Source organism: Gracilinanus agilis, chromosome 4 (genome assembly GCF_016433145.1).
Source record: "Gracilinanus agilis isolate LMUSP501 chromosome 4, AgileGrace, whole genome shotgun sequence".
Lineage (NCBI taxonomy): Eukaryota > Metazoa > Chordata > Mammalia > Didelphimorphia > Didelphidae > Gracilinanus > Gracilinanus agilis.
This window is the reverse complement of record NC_058133.1, coordinates 45237351-45260921: the sequence shown is the minus strand read 5'-3', so window position 1 is coordinate 45260921 and position 23571 is coordinate 45237351. Positions and strand designations below refer to the sequence as shown.

General features: G+C 36.4%; 1 protein-coding gene across 1 annotated transcript in view; it reads right to left on the bottom strand.

The window, feature by feature from the left end:
* Nucleotides 1-20917, bottom strand: part of MCOLN2 (mucolipin TRP cation channel 2) — a 61956-nt gene extending 41039 nt beyond the window's left edge. Inside the window, exons 1-4 of the mRNA XM_044673623.1 lie at nt 20765-20917; nt 10615-10788; nt 8152-8305; nt 615-702 (exon numbers count right to left, since the gene is read on the bottom strand). Of these exons, the coding sequence (XP_044529558.1) occupies nt 615-702; nt 8152-8305; nt 10615-10788; nt 20765-20917 (569 nt within the window). The remainder of the gene's footprint in view (nt 1-614; nt 703-8151; nt 8306-10614; nt 10789-20764) is intronic.
* Nucleotides 20918-23571: the final 2654 nt, after the last annotated feature.

Genomic DNA, 23571 nt, shown 5'->3' with positions numbered 1-23571 from the left:
TCAATACTGTTTTGGGGAAACAAAAGTGGGTGCCCGTGGGCTGGAGAGTGGCTGTGAACCAACCGTGGCACGTGAATATGAGGGAATGTTATTCTGCCATAAGAAATGAAAAAATAGGAAATCCTAACATATGAGGCAAGTCTAATACCATTGGGTACATGATAAGAGAAGCTAAACCAGGAGAGGAATTTGTCCAGTGACCACAATGATGTAAATGAAAACAGCTCTAAAAGACAACTCAACTCATAGATTGCAATCGCCAATGAAGAAAAGAGAAATGAGACACCCTCCTGTTCTTTTAGTAGAGAAATGGAAGTCCAAGGATGCTCAATACTGCACATACAATCAAACAACCGTTGGGTGGGGTTGGTTTTTAACCATTTTTCTTTGTTACAAAGAAGGGCTCATTCAATGGAGGCATGGCTAGGAATGAAGAAATGATCGATGGGGAAATATATGTGTGTATGCATTATAATCAATATTATATATCCATATATAATCAACAAAACTTTTTCTTAAGGCATTAAGTATTCAATTGTCATCACTTCCCTGAATAAATCAACATAATCCTTTTGTTAACTGCAAAAAATAAAAAGTATTTTAAGAGTGCTTACCGATAAAATTCTAGACTAAAAAAAGAGGAATTCATCCAATGTCCTGAATTCTCACTATTGAGGACCTGTAGGTCTAAGTGGATACAATCTGAAACAACAAGAGAACAAAATATGTCATTAAGCAAAGAAAGAAAAACACTTAGCAACAACCAATGCTATTTGTTGTATGTTGCTATGGTTTTTATTGAAATGAAAATACTGCCAATGCATTTTAAACAAAATATGGGAAAATGTCCATTTGGCCCCTTAAAAGCTGAGCAAATGTGAATTGCAAGTTTCTCAATTTAGTAGATTTTTATCCTTTAAAATCTTTCTAAAATCTTTAAAATCTTTTTTTTTTTTTATGTTTTGAAATTAGCTTTACTGCTCCTTTTAAACCTTTAAAGTTTCTAGGAGGCAATATGCTAGTATGTTTTAGCAAAAAAATCTGAATTTGACATCAGTTTTGCCACCTACTACACCCATGTGACCTTGGGTCAGTCATTTAATTGGGAAAGGGGGGCTCCATTTCCTTCTCTGTTAAATGAAAAGGAGACCTCTAAGTTCTCTTATGGCCTGGGACCAAATCTGTCCTGAGATTTACATCCTATACGATATTAGACAAAATCACTTTGCCTCCTCAAGCTTTAGTTTCCCATCTGAAGCCATTTATAGTTCTAGATCAGTGATTCCCAAAGTGGGCGCCATCGCCCCCTGGTGGGTGCTGCAGCGATCCAGGGAGGCGGTGATGGCCACACTTTTTTTTGTATTACATTCTATTCTGAGTTCAATAAATAGTTTCATAATTTCCAGGGGGCTAAGTAATATTTTTTCTGGAAAGGGGGCGGCAGGCCAAAACAGTTTGGGAACCACTGGTCTAGATCTATAATCCTATTTTCATTGTAAAGCCAATATCTAAAGTCCTGATTTATGTTTTCTCTCACTACATTATCCATTTCTAAGGATGACAAAATGTATAATCATGAAAAAGCACTCGGCTTGGAAGTAGGAAGCCCTGAGTTCAAGTCTGAGACTCAGACACTTACCAACTCTAGGACCTTGGACAAGTCACTTATCCTCTGTTTGCCTCAGTTACCTCAACTGTATGAGGATGATGAGGTTAACAGCAATTGCCTCAAACAGCTATGAGGATCAAAGGAGATAATATTTGTAAAGTACTTAGCACAGTTTTGGGCACTATATAAATGTCTATTCTCTCCTTGAGGACAGAGGCTGTATCCATTTTTTCTTTAGGTCCAGTGTGTGATATGCAATAAGTATTTAATAGATGCTTATTGATTAATAATAGCATATTCATATAATAATGATATTATATATAATGTTAGCACACATAATTATTATATTATATACTAAAAGTATGCTGTCATACCCAATTATATCATTATATATAATCTTTGTTACTATACACAATGATATTATAAATAATTACATTATTACACATAACAATTATATTGACACAATTATATTAGCACATACAATTACGATATTTATTAAATCACATTATTATAAATAATTATAATATAATAGGGATACATAATTATAATATCAGCTATATTATTACACATGATCATCATAACCAATAATGATATCATTATAGTTATCATTTTACATGATTATATCATTATAATTATATTATCATACAGTTTTGATATGTATACTATATCATACACAATTATACTATTACGTACAATGATTATTATATACAATTATAGTCTTATACACAATGATTATATAATTGCATAGTTATATTAATATATAACAATGATATATAGATACATACAATAATTGCCTTATCTATAACAGCCATATTACAGATAATGATTACATATTTTATATGGGCATGATATTATTATAAAATAATTATATTTTTATTATAATTAATTTAATAAAGGTTTACAGGGTGACCCTGTGAGACAGATAGTACTCGTCTTACAGATGAGGGAACTGAAGCTTGAAAGCTTAAGTGCATTCCCTGCCCGTGGTGGTACAGCTAACAGGCATGGAAGCGAGGATTCCTACCCATATCTCCCTTCTCTCTACAAGTTCAAGACCTTTTTATCTCTTTATGGATACTGACTGTACCTGCCCGCACCTATGGGCTGAGGTAAGCAGCAGATGCCCTCAGGCTGGGGAGACAAATGCTGCCTTACTGAGGCAGAGAGGACAGCTTTAGGGGACCTTTGGGGAAGGGGGAAGGTAAAGAAAGAAAAGGGTCAAAATCCTTCACCCTGCTCCAAGAACGAAGGGGGAAACAAGGGCAAAAACGTAAAAGCTGTAATAAACAGAAATTGATTTAATAATATTGGCCAATTTTTTGTTTTGGGAATTCAAATATATTAACATTATATAGTCAGTCATCCAAGAAGCATTTTTATTAAGTACATCTTATCTGTCAGGGATTAGGCTAAGCACAGAAGATGCAAATATAAGCAGAGAACTTGGATTTACAGTAAAGCTGGTCAGAAACCAGACAAAGAGATCAACCATGCTTCCAAAGACCCCCATATGTCCATCTCACCTATGATTTAGCCTGGAATACTGAGAGGCTAAAGAGTTACTGAATGGGGGCAGCCATCCAATCATACATTATAATATAGAAATATATAACTATTATCTATAACAAACATATTATATTATATATGATGCACATGTATAATTATTATACGTGATATTATGAAATAATGATATTATTATTATTAATTCTAATAAAGGTACAGGGTGAACCCTGTGAAGTAGATAGTATAGTCAGTATTCTACTCATTTTATAGATAAGGAAATATGCAGAAATATGAGGAAATATGCCAATATATGCCAATATACTTGCCAAGCAAACCCCAAATGGGATTAGGAAGAGTGGGACACCACTGAAGCAACTCAACAACAAAATTCAGGTAAATACGACATGTATATGTATAAAGACACAATGCTTTAGGAGATACTATAGGATAGATAACAATCATTTCATCTAATTATTCTCAGTTCTAGGACAATAATGCTAACTTCTTTGTAAAACTCATGATAATGGGACTTCTACAATAAATTATATAGTATTATTTATGGTAACTGACATATTTTAAAAAAATAAATATTTCTTTTTACTCTTGTTTTCCTTTAAAAAAAGTCAATTTTGTTCATTCTTGATTTTGAATTCTTATGACTGACTAGTTGCTCTGCCCACTCTCTTTTTGTTTGTTTTGCCAATTTAAAATTAAGAAAAAAAACAGAAAACCTTCCCTTCTCTCTTAGAAGCAATACTATGTATTTATCCAAATTTGGGAATTGTAATATATTAACATTCTGTAGTCAGTCAGCCAGTAAGGATTTTATTAAGTACATCTAATGGGCTGGGCATTGGGCTAGTAAGCACAGAAGATACAAATATAAGCAGAGAACTTGAGTTTCCAGTGAAGCTGGTCACAAAAGCACTTCTGGTCAGAAACCAAACAGAGATACCATATTGCCAAAGACAACTAGTTGGACCACCATATATCCACCTCGCCTTCTTGAATATTGATTCCTTGCCAGAGGAGCAGGAAGGGCTGGCAATGGGGGTTAAGTGACTTGTCCAAGGTCACATAAGTAGGAAGTGTCTGAGGCCACATTTGACACAGAACCATCCATCTCTAGGCCTGACTTTCAATCCATTGAGCCACCTACCTGCCCCCTCCACCCTCATTCTTAACAAAAGTTGCAGGTCCATAGTTAAAATATCTCAGAAAATTCACTCATCCTTGGTCTATGGACAAATAAAATGATATAAATTTAAAACGGAATATGGCATTGGTATTTTGAAAACATTAATTATTTGGAAACTTCCCTGTACTCCAACTCAAGGGAAATCCACAGGTCTGGAGTCTAGGGAGTAACAAGAGTAGTACTATGAAAGAATTCTTTCATACATTATGCCCATCTTCAGTGAAGGGCTTGAGTAATTTTCCAAGATGCCAAGCTTTGATTTTAAAACAAGGCCATGTAGCAATTTTCCTCTGCTAAAAGTTTCCCTTTATAAAGAAAATATAGATAATAAAGTCAAACAATGGCCCTCTAGTAGAAACATTTCATCTTATAAAAGCAAAGAAAATAACTTAGAATTACAGGATCAGCAACCTACCACCAAATGGTCTGATAACAAAACCTGCTTTTTCCATCAGACATTGATTTAGGACACATTTCTAGAACTTGTTTTTGAGGGAAAATTAATAACACTATCCAGCTTTGTGAAACATCAGAAAAAGGGACTAATAAGAGGTCACTGGAGGAACCTTCAGACTCAGCCTGTATTCCTACTATATCAACAACAACAAAAGCTCTCATAGAGAGAGTTCCAAATGCCCGTCCATGGTTAGGCAAAGTTGTCAGGTCTATGGTATATATTCCTTGCCTTGTAAAGTCACAATTTACCAAACTGGCCAAGATTTGACAAAACCAATCAATGGGCAGAGGCACACTGTTCTCCAAACTGTCTAATAATCTATAAGTTGTTTGAAATCAAATATATATATTCATATATATATATATTTACATGCATATGTATAAACACATGCATATATAATGAATTATAAACTTTAAATACTATATAAAGTTAACTATTATTATTATATATGTAAAGTCTTATTTTGAATTTTGTCTAGTCATTTGTGCCAACACAAAAAATTATGTGGCACTGAAGAAATAAATAAATGTGCTTTATTTTGATTCATACCCAAGACTCAAAGCATTCAGCCATCTCTTATCAAATGGATGACATTTACACACACACACACACACACACACACACACACACACACACACACACACACACAACCCTTGGTAAAATCACAAAGAAATATATTCTCATATATATCATAATATATATTATATACTATATATATACTATAAATATAATAAAGATTGGTAATTTTCCCTTAAGATGATAAGATAAGTTAAACAAAAGATATTTTAGGGTTTGGTGTAAACTAATATTGAGATAGAACAAAGTGTGGACAGATGCCTTAAAGACAAACTTGGAATCATCAAAATCTGGGTTAAAATCTCACCTCAGACCCTGACTAGTTGTGTGACCCTGAAGAAGTTCTCTCCACATCAATGTCTTCAGCTATAAAATGCAGATGATGAACATCTAGCACAAAGTTGTCCTAAAACTCAGTTGAGATTATGGAACCAGAGATTGAGAGATGAAAAAGGTTTCATAAGCCATAGCCTAACTTCTCATTTGAGAGATGAAGAGATTGAAAACTAGGAAGTTAAAGGGCTTACCCAAGGTCATACAGATAGGAAGCATCAGAAAGTGGAATCTGAACCCAGGTCCTTTTGAATCCAGAGACAATGTTCTTTTCATTGATCCATGCTATTTCCCATAATGTATATAAAACCCTTTGGCCAATGTAATAAAAATAACAATACTACCAAAATTACTTTACCAATGAAAGGACCAAGGATCATTCAATAGAACATGATCAAATATGACAAAATTCATTCAGAGAAACAAAAGATCTAGCATATCAAGATAAATGATCAAAGGAAATAGGGATGAAGGGTGAATGGAACTGCCAGACCCCTAACAAAACAGTGCTTACCAAAATCACATGCAATTAGTTAAAAATTAGAAAGGTAGATTAATGGAAAAGACTAGACAAGGGAGAATCAGAAACAATGGATGTCAATGACCCAGTGTTTAATAAAGAAGAAAGCATAAATTATCTAGGGGAATACTCTTTATTTAATAAAAAATACAGTTAGGAAAACTGGAAAGCAGTCTGGCAGAAATTAGGCTCAGACCAACACATTATACCATACATCAAAACATTCTAGAAGGATAATGTAATCTTAAGATTAAAGATGAAAAAAAATTAGAAGAGAAATAAATCATGTAACTAATAGTTATGCATAGATGTATTCTTAAACAAGAGAGGCAATTTAAAAAGATGATCTTTTTGTTACAGTTTCAATTACATAAAAATGAAAAGCTTCTGCACAAGCCAAATTAATTCACATAGGATAATAAGGGAAGTAGTCAAATGAGGAGGAAAAATTGTCCAGCTTTTCTCTGGTAAAGGTTTAGTATTCGAGATATGTAAACAATTAATGTATATCCCTAAGTCTAAAAGTCATTCTTTAATAGATAAATGACCAAAGGATATAAATAAATCTTTCTCAAAAAAAAAAATTACAAACTATTCACGACCATGAAAAAATGTTCCAAATCAATAATAAAAGGGTGAAAATCAAAGCAACTCTGAGGTTCCATCTCACACCCTGCAAATTGGCAAAGATGACAAAAAGTGGTAAGTCAAATCTGAAGTGGTTATGGAATGAAAGGCACACTAGTGTATTGTTAGTGAAGCTGTGAATTGGTACAATAATTTTGAGAAGCAATTTGGAGTAATGAAAATAAAATTACTTAAGATGTCCATACCCTTATGCCCCAAGGAATATATAAGTAAGAAGAAAAGCCCCATAAACACCAAAATGTTTATAGTAGCATCTTTTGTGATAACAAAAAATTGGAAGCAAAGTAGATGCCTACTGAATGGGCAATGGCAAAACAAATTATGGTACACAAATGTAAAAAATATTACTGTGCTAGTAGAATTCAAGTGTGTGATGAATAAAGAAACACATGGAAAGATCTATATGAACTGATCCAGAGTAAAGTAAGCAAAGCCAAGAAAACAATATTCACAGTAACTACATCAATGTAAATGGAAAGAACTACTTCACATACAAAAAAAATTAAAAATTAATGTAGCAAAATTATTAAGATCGAGCATGATTCAAATGAAGAGACATGAGGGTACCCCAATCTACTCCTTCAGGGAGGTGGGAGGGTTGTGCTTATGTTTTCATACTTTTTCAATATATTGATTAGTCATTCTTATTTTTTCCTCCTTTTGTTTTAAAAAAATACTATTACATGGGATGGCTCACCAGGAAATGAAAAAGAGGGGCACTGAGGGAAACTATGAGGATGTATAAAACAAAAGACATCAATAAAAACTTACTTTTAAATTAATTAATTAAGAATATTTTTCCATGGTTACATGATTCATGTTCTTTTCCTCCCCTCTGCCCTCCTCCTCCCTGAGCTGACAAGAAATTCCACTGGATTATACAAAAACTTATTTTTAAAAGAAGCTCTTTGCAAACCTTGAAGCACCAAATAAATGCTAGCTATTGTTAGATAATTGTCAGTTATTATGATTGACTATTATTATTGAGGCAAGACCCAAGTTCAAATTGTACCTAGGTTATGTGTTGTTGGAAAAATAACTTAACTTTTGTGTCTGAGGCAACTCACTAAGACTTATCTATCTACCAAGCTGCACATGGGATATGATCTACAGTTTGTGGTGGGATCTCCATACTCAGAGTTCCCTCTACCATCTTGAATTTCCTATACCAAAGTCCTTTCCAGGTGAATAACAGAAAAGATTCTTGCCAGGGAGTATAAGTGCTGCTCCCCTCAGTGATATGCAAAGCTATGTGGTTCACCCCAACAATTCAAAATTGTAATTTATCATAATTTTTGATACATTACCTATTTCAACTTCACTGTCTATGTTGAGGGTATAATTTGATGGGAGAACAGTGCCTTTCTTATAATGTTGTTTGCACACTCTCAAGCCAATTCTATCATCTTCATTTTCTTCATAACCAAGCATGCCCAGTGAGATATTCTTTAAACGCTGATACTGTTTAAAAGAAAGAAGGAAAAAAAAACCCAGTACCTATGCATTCTTATAAGTTCAATGAGAGAGGGGGGAAAACCACAGAACTATTAGATTCCTACAAGAAAAAAAAAATCATCCCTCTTGTCCACCTCATTCTTAACCTGGGATCCTTAGACTTGGATGAGGGAGAAAATCACATCTTTACATTCTAACTGAAATTTAGCATTTCCCTCAGTTAGAGACAGAGGCAGCAAAGTACAACAATATTAAATAGTATCCGGCTACCAAAGGGGTTCGTGTCCCCAAAGAGGTTAAGGACCCCTATTTGGTGGTCAAAGGGAAAGTTGTCTATAAATATAACCCTGGAATGGAAGATCCTTGAAAGCTAGTTTTGCTTCACTTTTGTCTTTGTATTCCAAGAGTATCGCAGGGTGATTGGCGCTTAGTAATCACTAAACAAATGCTTCATTAAATCGGATCTAGAGAGATGTGAGGAAGGGACTCAAGCCTGGTTTGGAAATCAAATGGCCTAAAAGGGATATAGGTGAACCAATAGATAGAACATTTAGCTTTAGAGTTAGGAAGACCTGTGTTCAAAGCGGACCTCTGATACTAGCTATGTGACCCAAGATAAGTCGTAATAATAATAACTTCTTATTGCCTTAATCCACAGAAGAAGGAATGCAAACAACTCCAGTATCTTTTGCCAAGAAAACTCCATGGGCAGTATTGGTCTGCTATGGTTCACAGGGTCTCGAAGAGTCAGATAGGACTGAACAACAACAGAATGGGATGTAGGGCAATAATTAAGATAGTACAAAAGCCTTGTCTGTTTGTTTTAGATAGTTTTACAAATTTATCTGGGCAGATGTCAAAATATTTCCTGTATATATCCCCATCTCTCTTCAAGCAGAATACTTGCAAAAACTTTTCTGGAAATGATGGCACCCCAAAGTCCCTCCAATCCCAAGGTTCCAGTATTGCAAACATTCACACTTCTACAAAGTTACTCAATAGGTCAAAGAGCACAAATTTAGAATGCATCCAATTCCCTTTTCTTTGTCCATTCTGATGAAAGCAAATCTTTCTCACTGAGATCTCAGCAGTTTCCAAACTAAGTCTTACATCAGAGAATAAAAAAGTAACCATGTCCATGTAATAGTCCCTTCAATAAAATGACACCTTGCACAGAACTAAAGGAAATGACAAATTTCAAGAGTTGGTTCTGTCAAATTACCACTCAGGGCTGAGAGATGATGTCCCCAGGGAGAAAAACCTTAAGCCTCTCCCTTATGGGTTTTAGGACAAAGTAATTGCACCTATTTCACATCTTCAATTGGGGTATTATCCATTCCCTTTTAGCAAAGGATGTAGTGTAGGGATTTGATTGAGGAGAAAATGCACTAAAGTGTTCCTATGCATTAGCAAAGGAGGCAAAGTGGAGCCCGGAAGGCATTTTCCCACAGAAACTATGGCAAAGGTGTTGGTTAGGTTCCTAAGGACAGTCCAGAAAAACTTGCTTTAACTGATAATGTTCCTAATTTTTGTGCAATACAGCACTATGGGACTTGATTACTTTGCTTAATGATATCTCTTTAGGAAAATGGATTCAAATTCAACAGAAACACGGAATCTCAAAAGTCAGATGGGAACACCAAGGCCAGCTAACCTGACATGAACCTCAATAGGACTCCTATTCTATGGATGGCAAGTTAGCCTTAACTTGAAGCTTGCCCATCCTCCGTCTACCAAAGCAGCCCATTCTACTGCTTTGGAGAGAGCTCTACTAGGACATTTCCCTCACCTAGAACTTTACCATCCCTACCACTCACTGATTTCCAATTTGGGATTCCAGGAACAATTTTCTTTCCCCAGCCCCCATGCCAGGGAGGAGTGAAGAATTTCTCCTTCATTCTCATGTACTCTTCTGGCCAAACTAATAGGGATTCATTCTAGTTTGGGGGTGGCACCATGGCTTGGAATGCAGCAGAACCATAATCAGAGTCAAAGGATTCCAAAACATGAGAGTTAGAAAAGGATCTCAGCGGTCATGTAGTTCAAATTACACACAAAGGGAACCTCCATAATGATATTATGGAGTAATCATCCTGATATCTTGGAGTAATCATCCATTTTCAAGAGCTATAGAGGTAAGTTGGGAATCTGGAGTAGATGGAGATGTTTCCAGATCATAGAAGAAGGCAAGAAAAGAGAGAAACAAAGTTCCAAGTGTTAGAAGGAAGACAGAATTCCCATGACCCAGGTGAGGTTACTCACTGCATGTGCAGGGCTTTCTTTCTGTGTAGACAAACTCCAAGGAAAACACTTACCTGGTTAATAATAAAAAACATGCTTTCATAGACATCTTCCTGTGTATAGACGCTGCAACTGTAGTCATCTTCATCCACGCCAGAATATCCCTTTAGAAATAAGTGCTTAAAAGCCACCGTATTATCCTCTTTAAAGGAGACCACCAGTTGGTTATTCAGACCAAAAAGAACAAGCTGAAAAAGACATCAAGAAAGAAGTGCAATCAGTACCTGAACTATTTGCCAGTTGAAATGTGATCCATTCAGTTCAACAAGCAATGATTTAAGCACCTTTGATGGCAAGCTACTGGGTTAAGGGATGAGACACTACTAAACCAAAAAATAAAGCAATCCCTGTCCTCATAGGGAAGAGTTGGGGAAACAGAGAAGGACACAAAAGAAAACATAAAATAAATGCAAAATAGACTTAATAGGAGATGGGCAACAATTGGGATGAATCCGAAAAGATTTTTATTGATTATTGACCTTGAATTTACAAAGCAAAATAATTTTTAATATGTTAGAAAGTAACTAAAATCAGAAGTTAATACTACTTACAAGGGAGGAATACCAGAACAGTTCCCAATGAGTACAGGAGTAAAGCAAAAATGCCCCTGGCCTTATTATGTGACAAGAGAGCTAGACATATTATTGATAGCAATAAAAAAATTTTAAAAACCTAATGATATACAAGGCAGATTTTGTTTAAATTATTTGTGTAATATATATATATATATGTATGTATATATATATATATGTATACATACATACATATATATATATTTTTTTTTAAGGGTTTGGTTTTTCTTCTTTTCTTTTCCAATTTTTTTTGGGATGTGGAAAGAGAAAATGAAATAAATATTTGCTAGTAAGGAATAAAATAAGAGAAAAGGTTTTCAAAAAGTAAAAAGGGCAGCTGGATAAGTCAGTGGATAGAGAGCCAAGCCTAGAGATGGAAGATGCTGAGTTCAAGTCACTTAATCCCAATTGCTTAGCCCTTATGGCTCTTCTACCCTAGAAAGGATACTTAGTATAGAGTCTAAGACAGAAGGTAAGAGTGTTGGGGTTTCTTTAAAGTAATTAAAAGCATCAGCATTGGCAAAGAGACAAAAATACCTCCATTTGCTAATGACCTGATGGTTTACTTATAAAACTCCAGGAGGGGTGAAAAGGTAATGGCAGGACCGCTGAATAGGATTTGGGGGAGAAGTCTGGAAACTGAGCTAAACTGGTAATTGAGTATGGCTAGTACCCATCCAGAAATGGAGATAAGGCAATTAAGGAGTCATCTATCAGGAAAGCAATGTTTCATGGCATAAGACACTGTTTAGAATGGTATTTATTTATTTTTTTAAAAACCTTAACCTTCTGTCAAGACAGAAGAGTGGTAAGGGTAGGCAATGGAGGTCAAGTGACTTGCCCAGGGAGACACAGCTGGGAAGTGTCTGAAGTCAGATTTGAATCTAATACCTCCCATCTCTAGGCCTGGCTCTCAATCCACTGAGTCACCCTGCTGCCCCCTAGAATGATATTTAAAGAAATGTTTTTGGGAATATGTACATTTGGCAATTTTATTATCCTTAATGGAAAATAACTACATAAATGAACCTTAACTTGCCTTTACATTCAAACATATAACAAACTTCTAAATCAACCTGAATGTTTCCTTTGAGTCAAAAAGAAAAGACTTCCTAGGTATATAGATTCTAACTCTGGTGCTTTGGGTCTTTAGGGAATAAATCTCGAAGTGTTTAGGAGACTTTAAGATGCTTTCCTTTCATTACTAGGAAACTTTTAATTCCAATTTTAACTTTCTGCTTACAAAATTATTAAATAGAAGGTGGTAAATTACCTCCTCAGAACTTCCAATTAGCTTTCTGTCATTATCTAGCTCTCTGACTCTCCTGAATCTTCTTTTCCTTCGGGCAAAAACAAGAGAGGAGAAAATCTCTTTGCAGTACAACAGTCTTTTTCTGATTAGGAGGATTTCCACAATCACTTTACTAACTAAACTCAAGTGTTGTCCTTCCCACCTAATATCTTTGTCACCTCTAAATATAATTGGTCTTTCTGGTAATAGTTGAGGATGTTTCCAATAGTTTTATAAACTGTTTTTTTTTCTCAAAGTTTTTTTTAACTGTTTGTTGAACTTAGAACAGTTTAAAAATACATTTTTTAAAAGAACATGGTATTTTTTTAGTATAAATATCAAATTCTTTCTTTACAGAAATCTCAAGAGCAGAGCCCTAAAGAACTGGCTAAGAGCGAGCTGTGGAGACCTTCCTTAAGAACAATAACTCAAGGCAAGGGCTTTTGAACCTAGATTCACAAGAATCTAGCAAGAGAAAATAATAACAGAAAAAGTCAAGGTAAGCACTCTGGATGAGTCAGAGAATAGGCAGAAAGCTCATCTTGGGGGAAAAGATATAGAACAAATGAAGGAAAATGCAAAAGCAGGAAAAGAACACTTGTTCTCCAAAGTTTTAGTTTAAGATCTTCATGTCTCAGGTATTTTCATCAGGTGAAGATTCATCAGCCAGGCTCAAATATTGATAAGGCCAGATTTCCCAAAGTTTGGACACGTAGCTCAATCCTTAATGCCCATTGGCTACATTCCCCTTCTCAGAATTTTCCCTTTCTCTGAAATTCTCCAATAAAGTCTTTTCTTCATTGGCAGTTTTCATTCACTCGGCAAATTAATTTCCCATTGACACTGCAACAAATAGGGCCCTCATCTGAAACTTAATGGTCCTCCTAGTAATCCAGAAGTCATTTGTGCTGTCATCTTTCCAGAACAGTAGGGATTACGCTTTTAAAACAAGTTATTAAGGCTATGAGCCTCTGTCAAATCAGTGCCTGAGAACATCTTTAGAGAGAGAAATTGAGATCCTATTTACCAGTCAACATACCACAGAGCCAGAGATAGAGCATGGGCAACAACTATGACTAAGAGTAAAGTTATTTATTCCAAACAAGAGAACAAAGGGGACCACAAAAGATAAAAGAGAAAAGTTTACTGGAAATTGAAAAACTTTTACACAATTAAAATCAATGCAGGGGCAGCTGGGTAGCTCAGTGGATTGAGAGTCAGGCCTAGAGATAGGAGGTCCTAGGTTCAAATCTGGCCTCAGACACTTCCTAGCTGTGTGACCCTGGGCAAGTCACTTGACCCCCATTGCCCACCCTTACCACTCTTCTGCCTTGGAGCCAATACACAGAAGTTAAGGGTTTAAAAAAAAAATCAATGCATCTAGGAAAAGGAAGGAAAGCATTGATGAGAGGGTATAATCTTATAATCGAGGGTCTGCCAACCAAGATATGTAGGGAATTCACACCAATACATGTAAACTGCCAGACTAAGAGTAATTCTTAAAAATAGCAAGGCTACACAGTGAGTAGCAAGGCTACACAGTGAGTAGAGTGATTTGGATCAGAAAGATTATGAACGAGTCACTTCCCTGTCTTAGCTACACAGGATCGCTGTCGGAAACAAGTGAGAACAAATGTAAAGCTCTTTGAAACCCTTGGAGCACTTTATAAATGCAGGCTATTATTGTTATGGTACAGTGGATAGAGCACGGGCTCAGATACTTGCAAGCTGTGTGATCTCGGGCAAGTCACTTAACCCTGTTTGCCTCAGTTTCCTCATCTTTAAAATGAACTGGAGAAGGAAACAGAAAATCATTCAAGTATCTTTTCCAAGAAAACCCCCAATGGGCTCCCAAAGATTCAGATTACAGCTGAAAAATGACAAAAAATTATTATTATCATTATCATTAGTAATAATAGTAAAAAGTTGCAGAAGCGATAGCAGCAGTAGTAGTATTCCCCAGTGGCTAAGAGGTCAATGGATAGGAATAAACAGCACTCCAAAGAAAAAAGGACCTGCAAACATTAATAATCATGTGAAAGAACATCTTAAAAATCTAATAAAAGGGGGAAACTAGGTAGCTAAGTGGATTGAAACCCAGATCCAGAGAAGGGAAGTCCTGAGTTCAAATCTGGCCTCAGATACTTCCTAGTTATAGGACAAGTTACTCAGCCCCCCACAAGTTACTCAGCCCCCCACTGCCTAGCCTTTACCACTCTTCTGTCTTAGAACCAATATACAGTATTGGTTCTAAGATAAAAGGCAAAAGGTGTGTTTTTTTTAAACCTCTCATAATAAAAGGAATGTGAATAAAATCAACAGTGAAGTTCTAATTTGCACCCAATAAAATTATCAATGACAAAGCAATGTTGGAGAGGCTGGGTCAAGACTGGCACAATAAGACAGCTACGAATTAGTTTAAACAACCTAGAAAGCAATGTGGGATTATATGAAAATGAAGTTACTGAGGGCACTAGATGGATCAGTGGATGGAGAGCCAGGAGTAGAGATGGGAGGTCCAAGGTTCAAATCTGGCCTCTGATACTCCCTAGCTATGTGACCCTGGGCAAGTCACTTAACTGTCATTGCCTAGCCCTTACTGCCCTTCTGCCTTAGAACCAATTCACAGTATTGATTCTAAGATGAAAGGCAAGGGTTCAAAAAAATAAATTAAAGTTACTAAAATGTCCATACCCTCTGATCCAACAATCCCTCTGCTGTGTGTGTGTGTGTGTGTGTCTCCCCCATAACACTTTGTGGTGACAAACATCATAGGTACTTTGAGAAAACAAAGTACATGTCCACCAATGGAAGAATGGCTAAACCAAGTGTGGCACATCAAGGTAACAGAATATTGTTGTATGATCATGGTAATCATCATCATGATTGTTGGCATTATTATGCTGTTTTATGGTTGACAAAGTACTTTACAATTATTATCTCATCAGATTGGACAACAACCCTGAGAGGGTTACTAGTCCAGTTACTATCTTCATCTTACAGATAAGGAAAGTGAGGCAGACAAAGATTAAATGATTTTTCCAGGATGAGAGAGCTGAATTTGAATCCAAATCTTCTTTATTTCCAGCCCACATCTCTAGCTACTATTCCATCTAACTACCACTAATTGTCACCATCACTTTAAGAAAAATGAGGATGAAGAGCCTATGAGTATGAATAAATATGCAATTAATATTAAGAACTCAGAATCATGGGAAAACTTCAATGAACTTGAGGCAAAATGGAGTGAATAAAACCTGGAAAACAACATGTATATTATAAATAAAACTAGGAAAACAACATATAAAGGAATAACAACAAAATAGGAAACTGAACATGGTGGAATTATAAAGACCAAATTTAGCCTAGAAAAAAAAAAAGAGGGAAAAAAGAATCTTTCATTGCAGAGGTGGGAAACTATAGATGTGTAATAATATCACATGAATTGTCACACATGACAAAGGTTAGGATTAGTTTTTTATTTATTTTTTCCTTTTTCAATCTAATTTTTTTTTAAACCCTTACCTTCCATCTTGGAGTCAATACTGTGTATTGGCTCCAAGGCAGAAGAGTGGTAAGGGTAGGCAATGGGGGTCAAGTGACTTGCCCAGGGTCACACAGCTGGGAAGTGTCTGAGGCCAGATTTGAACCTAGGACCTCCTGTCTCTAGGCCTGGTTCTCAATGCACTGAGCTACCCAGCTGCCCCCTTCAATCTAATTTTAATTTTAATTCATTTAAATTTAATTAATGTTGCTAATAATAATAGTTAGCATTTATATGGTACCTACTATGTGCCAGGCACTGGAATTCATACTTTACAATTATTATTTCATTGGACCTTCACAACAATGTTGGAAGCTAAGTGTTATTAGCACTCCCCATTATATAAGCAAAGAGAGATTAAGTGACTTGCCCAAGGTCACAAGTGTCCGAGGTTGGATTTGAACCCCTGACTCCAAACCTGGTGCTCTATTCACTGTGTCACTCAGCTGCCAAAGGGATGGCTCACTGGTGAAAGGGGAGGTAAGGAATATATTCAGAAAGGAATGTGGCATAAAAGCAGAGGTAAGCCTTAAAATAAGATACAAATGATGTTTCAGTGTTACCTTAGATACAGTAACAGAATGGTCAGTAAATAATAGTTAGATGCCAAATGATTGTTAATGGATAAGCTCTGGAAAATGATCCAGACACTCATAAAAGCAAGACTTTGACATAACTATACCCACAAGCATTTCTACAAAGATGATGGTATTACACAATTAGGGTGTGCCTTGAGACGCTGTACTCACATTATATACAAAGTATGAAGCTGAAATTAGGAGGCGATAAAAAGCTGTCCAGTTTCGCCATCCCTTTATGTGTTCACATCTAAAAATAATTTTCTGGTAGCCAAATCTCAATCTAAGGAGGGAACTTAAAAGTCTTCCCTTCCAGCTGTAGCTAACTAAAGAGAAGGTCAAAGTCTCAACAAAGAAACTCAGAATAAAGGAGTTCAAAGAACATCTCAATCCAATCCCCTTGAGTAACTTGAGGAAACATTTGCAGCAGATAAAATTTAAAAGGAGGAATTGCACTGAATTATCAAACATTGGCTTTTTTTTTTTCCTGGCAAGTACCATGGAGGGCGAATCCCAGGTTGCGAAATCCAGGGAGGAGAGGCTTTTCTGGTATCAGGACAAGCAGGGCTCCACTGGAACTGGGTATGGAGAAAAAGGGAGAGCTGCCTCCAGGAACACAACTCTTTCCTTTGAAAAGGATAGAACCAGCTAAATTGCAGAGCTAGATTAAAGTAAAAATGGGAACTGTAACGACTTCCCTTCACATTGGCCCTGGACACCAAACCATTATCGCCTTTTGGGATTAGAAGTGGAGAGGCAGGAGACTGAGAAAGAGGAAGGAGAAAAAAGACATCATTTCATCATTTGAAAGAACCCCCATCGACCCTCATCCCCAGAGACAGCCTGGGCCATTTGAAAGGGTTTTCAGGAGTCAGAGAACAAGAATTACATTATTCTCAGATTGCTCCTTCCTCTTTGTTGTTGTTCTCAAGTCATTTCAGTTGTGTTCTACTCTCTTCGGCCCCATTTTGGGTTTTATTTGGCCCAGACACTGGCATGCTTTGCCATTTTCTTCTCCAGCTCATTTTATAAATGAGAAAACTGAGGCAAACAGGGTTAAATGACTTGCCCAGGGTCACACTGCTAGTGTCTTGAGGCCAGATTTGAATTCATGAAAATGAATCTTTCAAGCCCACTATAACTGTTCAGTCATGTCTGACTTTTCTGCCATAGCACCAGTTGGTATAGGCAGGTGGAATTAAAAGTAGCCACAAGGCACCAAGGCTCAGAGAAAGCAAAGCTAACCACGGCACTCAGATCTGGTCGATTTTGAAAGTGAATCTACCATTAATTTTGTGGGCAAGTCACTTAACCCCTAAAAAGGGGTTTTGTCTTGGGACCTATACTTGGAATTGAATCCAAGACAGAAGACAAAGGTTTAAAAAAAAAATTGCCTGTTGGGGAGCTCAAAACCCCAAATAATTAAGAATAAAAGAGGACTTGGCTACCCTGGATGAGTGAAACATCTTTAAAGTCAAATAGGTACATTCTCAGGTTCTGAAAAAATTGCCAAAGGTCATAACTGACCCAAAAGTCAGCGCCTTAGGGAAGATTTTGGAGACTAGAAGAGGGACAAAAGCTTTGAGAAGGACAAAAGTCCCAATTCCAGGCCGCTCCGTACTTCCCCACTATCTTTCCACAACCAAAAAATAAGGAAGCAAGAGTAGACTGAAATTAACAGGAATGTGAACTTGACTTGGTTTTTGGTAGAATTCTAGAAAATTTTATTAGCCGATTGCTTAGTGAGCATCTAGAAAAGGAAGTGATAATCCCCTGACATGTATCTGATGTTTTGTGACTAACTTTACCAAAAATAAGGCATCGGATCCTCATTTCCTCTTTTTAAGCTTTTCTCTTTTTTGTTTGTTGTTGTTTTTTTTAAACCCTTAACTTCTGTGTATTGGCTCCTAGGTGGAAGAGTGGTAAGGGTGGGCAATGGGGGTCAAGTGACTTGCCCAGGGTCACACAGCTGGGAAGTGTCTGAGGCTGGATTTGAACCTAGGACCTCCCATCTCTAGGCCTGACTCTCAATTCACTGAGCTACCCAGCTGCCCCCTAAGCTTTTCTCTTTTTTAAACAGGATTTCTTAGACCACCAGCCTTACCCAGGAATTCTTCCTGATGCTAGATGTATCCAGAACTCTATAGAATGATGCAATGTTCTATAGCCTGGTAGAGGAAGGCTCGCAATTGTGGAATACTGCATATTGAGTTACATTTGTTGATGAATTGATTAAAAAAATTAAAAATTTAAAAAAATTAATTTTGCTCTATGTGTTTTTTCTCTTTGTTTCTTTTGTAAAAACAAAATCTTTGTTATTAGGTATGGCTCTCTGGGAGAAAGGATGCAAAATTTAGGTAACATGAAAAAAAGGTATAAATAAAAATCCATTTTTAAATGGTAGAAGTGAGATTTGAACACAAGTTTCCCCATCCCTCCAGCTGCCAGTGCCACCTACTTATTATGAATGTATTATATGTATATGCTGTGTATATGCACACAATGCATACACAAATATAGGATATGTCTATGACATACTATGCATATATCTATATTTTACATATATCACATGTAAACATGTCTATATTATATATGTATAGGCAGATATGTGTATATATAAGGCTTTGGGAAGACAACTGACTTGTCCAAGGTCACTCAGACAAATAGAGTGAGGTATCCAAAGTCAGAATTTGTAAGGGACAAACATGGGGATAAAAGCCAAGGCCCATTGGGTCCAAATCAAGTGTTCTTAAAATGAAGAAAATGTGTGAATAACTGAACTTTTCATCTGGCACAGTGAAAGCCAAAAAGATTTCTATGTAAGTGAATCATCTGGAGTTGTGAAGGAGGTTGTTATGACTGTCTGTCTGTAGTGCTGACATCCAAGAGTCAAATTCTGGGTATTATACTTGGCATTCTCTAAATTCCATGAGGTTACCTACTTGAACAAAAACATTTATAGCAGCTCTTTTGGTGGTGGCAAAGAATTAGAAATTGAAGGGATGTCCATCAATTGGGGAATGGCTGAACAAATTGTGCCACGTGTTGGTAATGGAATACTGTTGGGCTATAATAAATGATAAGCAAGATGATTTCAGAAAAAAACTGGAAAGATCTGCAAGAACTGATGCAGAGTGAAATAAACAGAACCAGGAGAACAAAGTACATAGTAACAGCAATACTGGACAATGACTATTTGTGAAAACTTGGCTACTCTCAGCAGTTCAATGGTCTAGAACAATCCTGAAAGACTTATGATGGGAAATGCTATCCACCTCCAGAGAAAGAACTGTTGTTGTTTTTTGCATCAGTGTATCTTTGGTTTTATTTGGGGTTTTGGTTATGTATGAGTTTGCTCTTACAAAAATGGCCAATATGAAATTGTGTTTTGCATGACAATTAAAAATGAATGAATAAATAAATTCCATGGGGTTGTAACAACTTTATTTCTAGTGACATCAAACTGGGTGTATTGAAGGTCTGGATTCTATCCAAATAGACCCCACTTTGACATCTTACACTTGAGCTATATATGTTTTCCAGCCTTGATGATAATTGCTTGTGTTTTTAGAAGAACCTCAGATAGAATGGAGAAATGGAACAAGGTTTAGAAGCTAGAGACATGGGTGTGAACTTCTTGTATCCTCAGTTAGCTGGGTGACACTAGGCAAGGCCATTACACCATGCTGCTTCTTGCTGACTGACAGATAGGCTACACTATATTCTAGTGCTTAGCACGGAGTCTGACATACAGTAGGCATTGATAAATGTTTGGTGATTGATCATCATCTGAGAGAAAGTCTAGCTAAGAATAAAGAAGTTCATCACCATGGGGCTGAGAGACTAACCTCTGCCTTTTTGGTCTCATCAATTCCTAAACAATGTATTATCTTGGGGAGGAGTAGCAATTTGCCTTGGTAGCAGAGGCCATGGCAAACAATAAGCATTTAATAAATATGGATTGATTGATTGATTAAGTGAATAGCAGGATACACTTACAAATCCACAGATCCTCCTCAAAGTCTTAAAGAACCTGGGAAAATGAACATTGCATACTACTAATGGAAAGTCCAAATATCAGTAATGAGTCAACATCCTTTTAAAAAAAACAAAACATTTTTCAGGTAACTATGAAATTGTCCATTCAGGAAGGGGGAAAATATACATAATAGAAATTACCTGTGTTGTCACCATTACAATCTTCAAAATCTGCAGCCCCAATTTCCATGGAATCTGATGTCTCGCTCGATACTTTTCACATGGATTCATGAAGTAAAACTTCAAGTCTTCTTTTAGGCACTCCTCCATCAAATCAGATTCGGGATGGGCCATCATGGTACTGGCAAGAAAATAAGGAATCCATTAAAGCCTCTCTGCAAAGGCTCCAAAGAACTCTCTGAGGCAAATTTTCTGCTACTCACATATCTAACTTGCCCAGTTCAGTATGAACAAAATTGGCTTCTCTCTAAATTGAACCACTGTTCTCTTTTCTACATCCAGTCTGATGATGAGTCTCTCTGATCCAGCCAGAAGAAAAGAACATATATTCCATCACCAAGTCCATACTCCTGACAGGGCCCCAGTGCTCAATTCAAAGTCATACAAAATTGTAACCTCCACAAGGACAAGAATGTCATCATGTTTAAATGTTGACCTACCTTAGTACACAGAGCAGTGTTCTATGTCTTTGTTATTAGAGTGGATCTTTGGTTTCATTAGTTTGGTGCTCCTAGGAAAGAAGCTCCTCTGACAATGCAGAATGTCATTTACTTTGAAATTCATAGTCTTCAATGTTTTCTTGGGTGTGTGTGTTTGGGAGGGAGGTTAGAGGGAGGGTGCCAGAACACTTCAAGTGAATTGCCTGTAATCATAACCAGCTAGTGTGTAAAGGGAACCCCTTCCTCCCAGGGTCATGAACTTCTGCTCATCTGAGCCAGTCTGTCAGCATGGCTGGAACACTCCAAAAAGAGGTCCCAGGTTAAGAGCCCTAGCATCATAACCCAGAACTAAGGGTTATGGGTCTGAATCAGAGAGATTTTGATTGGTTCCTGAGATGTGATAGATAAGCGCACAGGAAAAGGAAGTAATGTGGAGAAAGAGGACTATAAAAAATTGGCTGGAGGTCTTTCTGAGATTCAGTGTTGGTGGCTCTGGTGGAAGATACTCTATATTTATATTAAAATTGTTTAAAAATAATTAAATTGTTAAAAGCTACTATCATCCTCATGACTTAAGGGTTAATTATTTTATAAACAGTGACAACAACAATCTTTATTTAACTATTATAGTTCCAAACCAATTTCTAAATATTACATGTAGCATTTTAATTATTGCATATTACATTTGCCATAATATTAATTTTCAATATTGCACTAGTCAGAGGTGACTCTTGAAGAATCCAATGGACTCTGAAATCAACTCTGTCCACTGTGGCATCCTCCCTCCTTGCTCTGCATGCAGTTGGGCACATAATAAAAATATTTACTGATCTGAATCCATCCATTTCTCAAAATAGCAGTCACACAAAACACCAATATTAAAAAATGTTGCACCTCCTAAAGAAAAACATCAAATGGGGCAGCTAATTAGCACCAGGGCTGGAGTTGGGAGGACCTGAGTTCAAATATGGCCCCAATCTTAGCTGGGTGACCAGAGAGGTAAGTCACTTAATCATGATTGCCTGGCCCTTGCCACTCTTCTGTATTAGAATTGATACTTATTACCAAACCTTAGACAAATGGTAATTTTTTTTTAAGTATTTTAATTTGCAGTTTGCTATGATAAAAGTTTCATAGGAAGTCAAGGAATCCTAAACTACAGTGGTGGCTAAAGAATTGGAAAGACTCAAACCAATGCAAAGGACAGTGCTGAGGTGGAACTGACTAGTCTTGGTGATTAAAGATAATTGAGGTTCTCAGACTGGGTGACTTGAATAATTGTGGTATAATTAATTAACAGAGGTAGAATGTATCTTTTTTCTGTGTGCCTTTATATAATCCCCAAAGGGAACTCAGAGAGCCCTAAGAGTTCAAGTCCAAGCTGTTATATATTCTGGCTATGTGACCCTGGACAAGTCACTTAACATCATAACACCATATGCAACGATGTCTTACACAAAGTAAGTGCTTAATAAATGTTTGTTGGAGTAAATTCACTGAAATTAGAACATTAGGGAAAGAATGGATTCCTAGGAAAATATTTTTGTTTTTGAAACAATGAGTTAGTCTTTGTCACTGCCATAGATCTTAAGAAACCATTTGACTGAAATGAACCCATAACCTTTGAATTATTCTTACTTTTACCTAAAACTCCTAATTAAAGTGTTAATTGATGAAAATTGGAGACAGAACTATTCAGCAAATAAAAAGAGGTATTTCTGAGCCAGAGATCCTATACCAAACACATAAAAAAGGAAAGATGTTTCCTCTTACTACTTGTAAAGAGCTGGAAAATAACTTTCAGTGAGTAAATTGAATAGGACTTTAATATTCAAAAAGTATGACTAATTCTAGATTAATCATTCAGGTTTTAAATTTTTTAGAATTAAAATTTTTAGAATTTAAAAAAATTTTAGAATGGTATGTTGGATAGAAGGCCTGCCTCAGAATCACAATGACCTGAATTCAAGTCCAGGCTCTGATACATTCTGACTATGTGACCCTGGGCAAGTCATTTAACAAGTCAAAACACCATATTCTACTCTTTCAGACTGCAGAAAGGTTGTCTATCTGCATTAATGAAGGGCATTTTGTAATCTAGGAAGTTACCCATGCCAACAGAATCATAAGGTCCAAAACAAACCAAAACAAAACCCACATACGATTTCCATGTCTTGGGACCAACAAGATGGTAGACTAAATAATCTTGGGGAATCTAAAAATAGCATGGAACTACAACCAGCATGATTCAAAAGAGAGAGAAACTAGCTAAGAAAGTCAAAAGTTTTAATGCTAAAAGCAGTTAATAAGAAACTCAATTAGGGGACA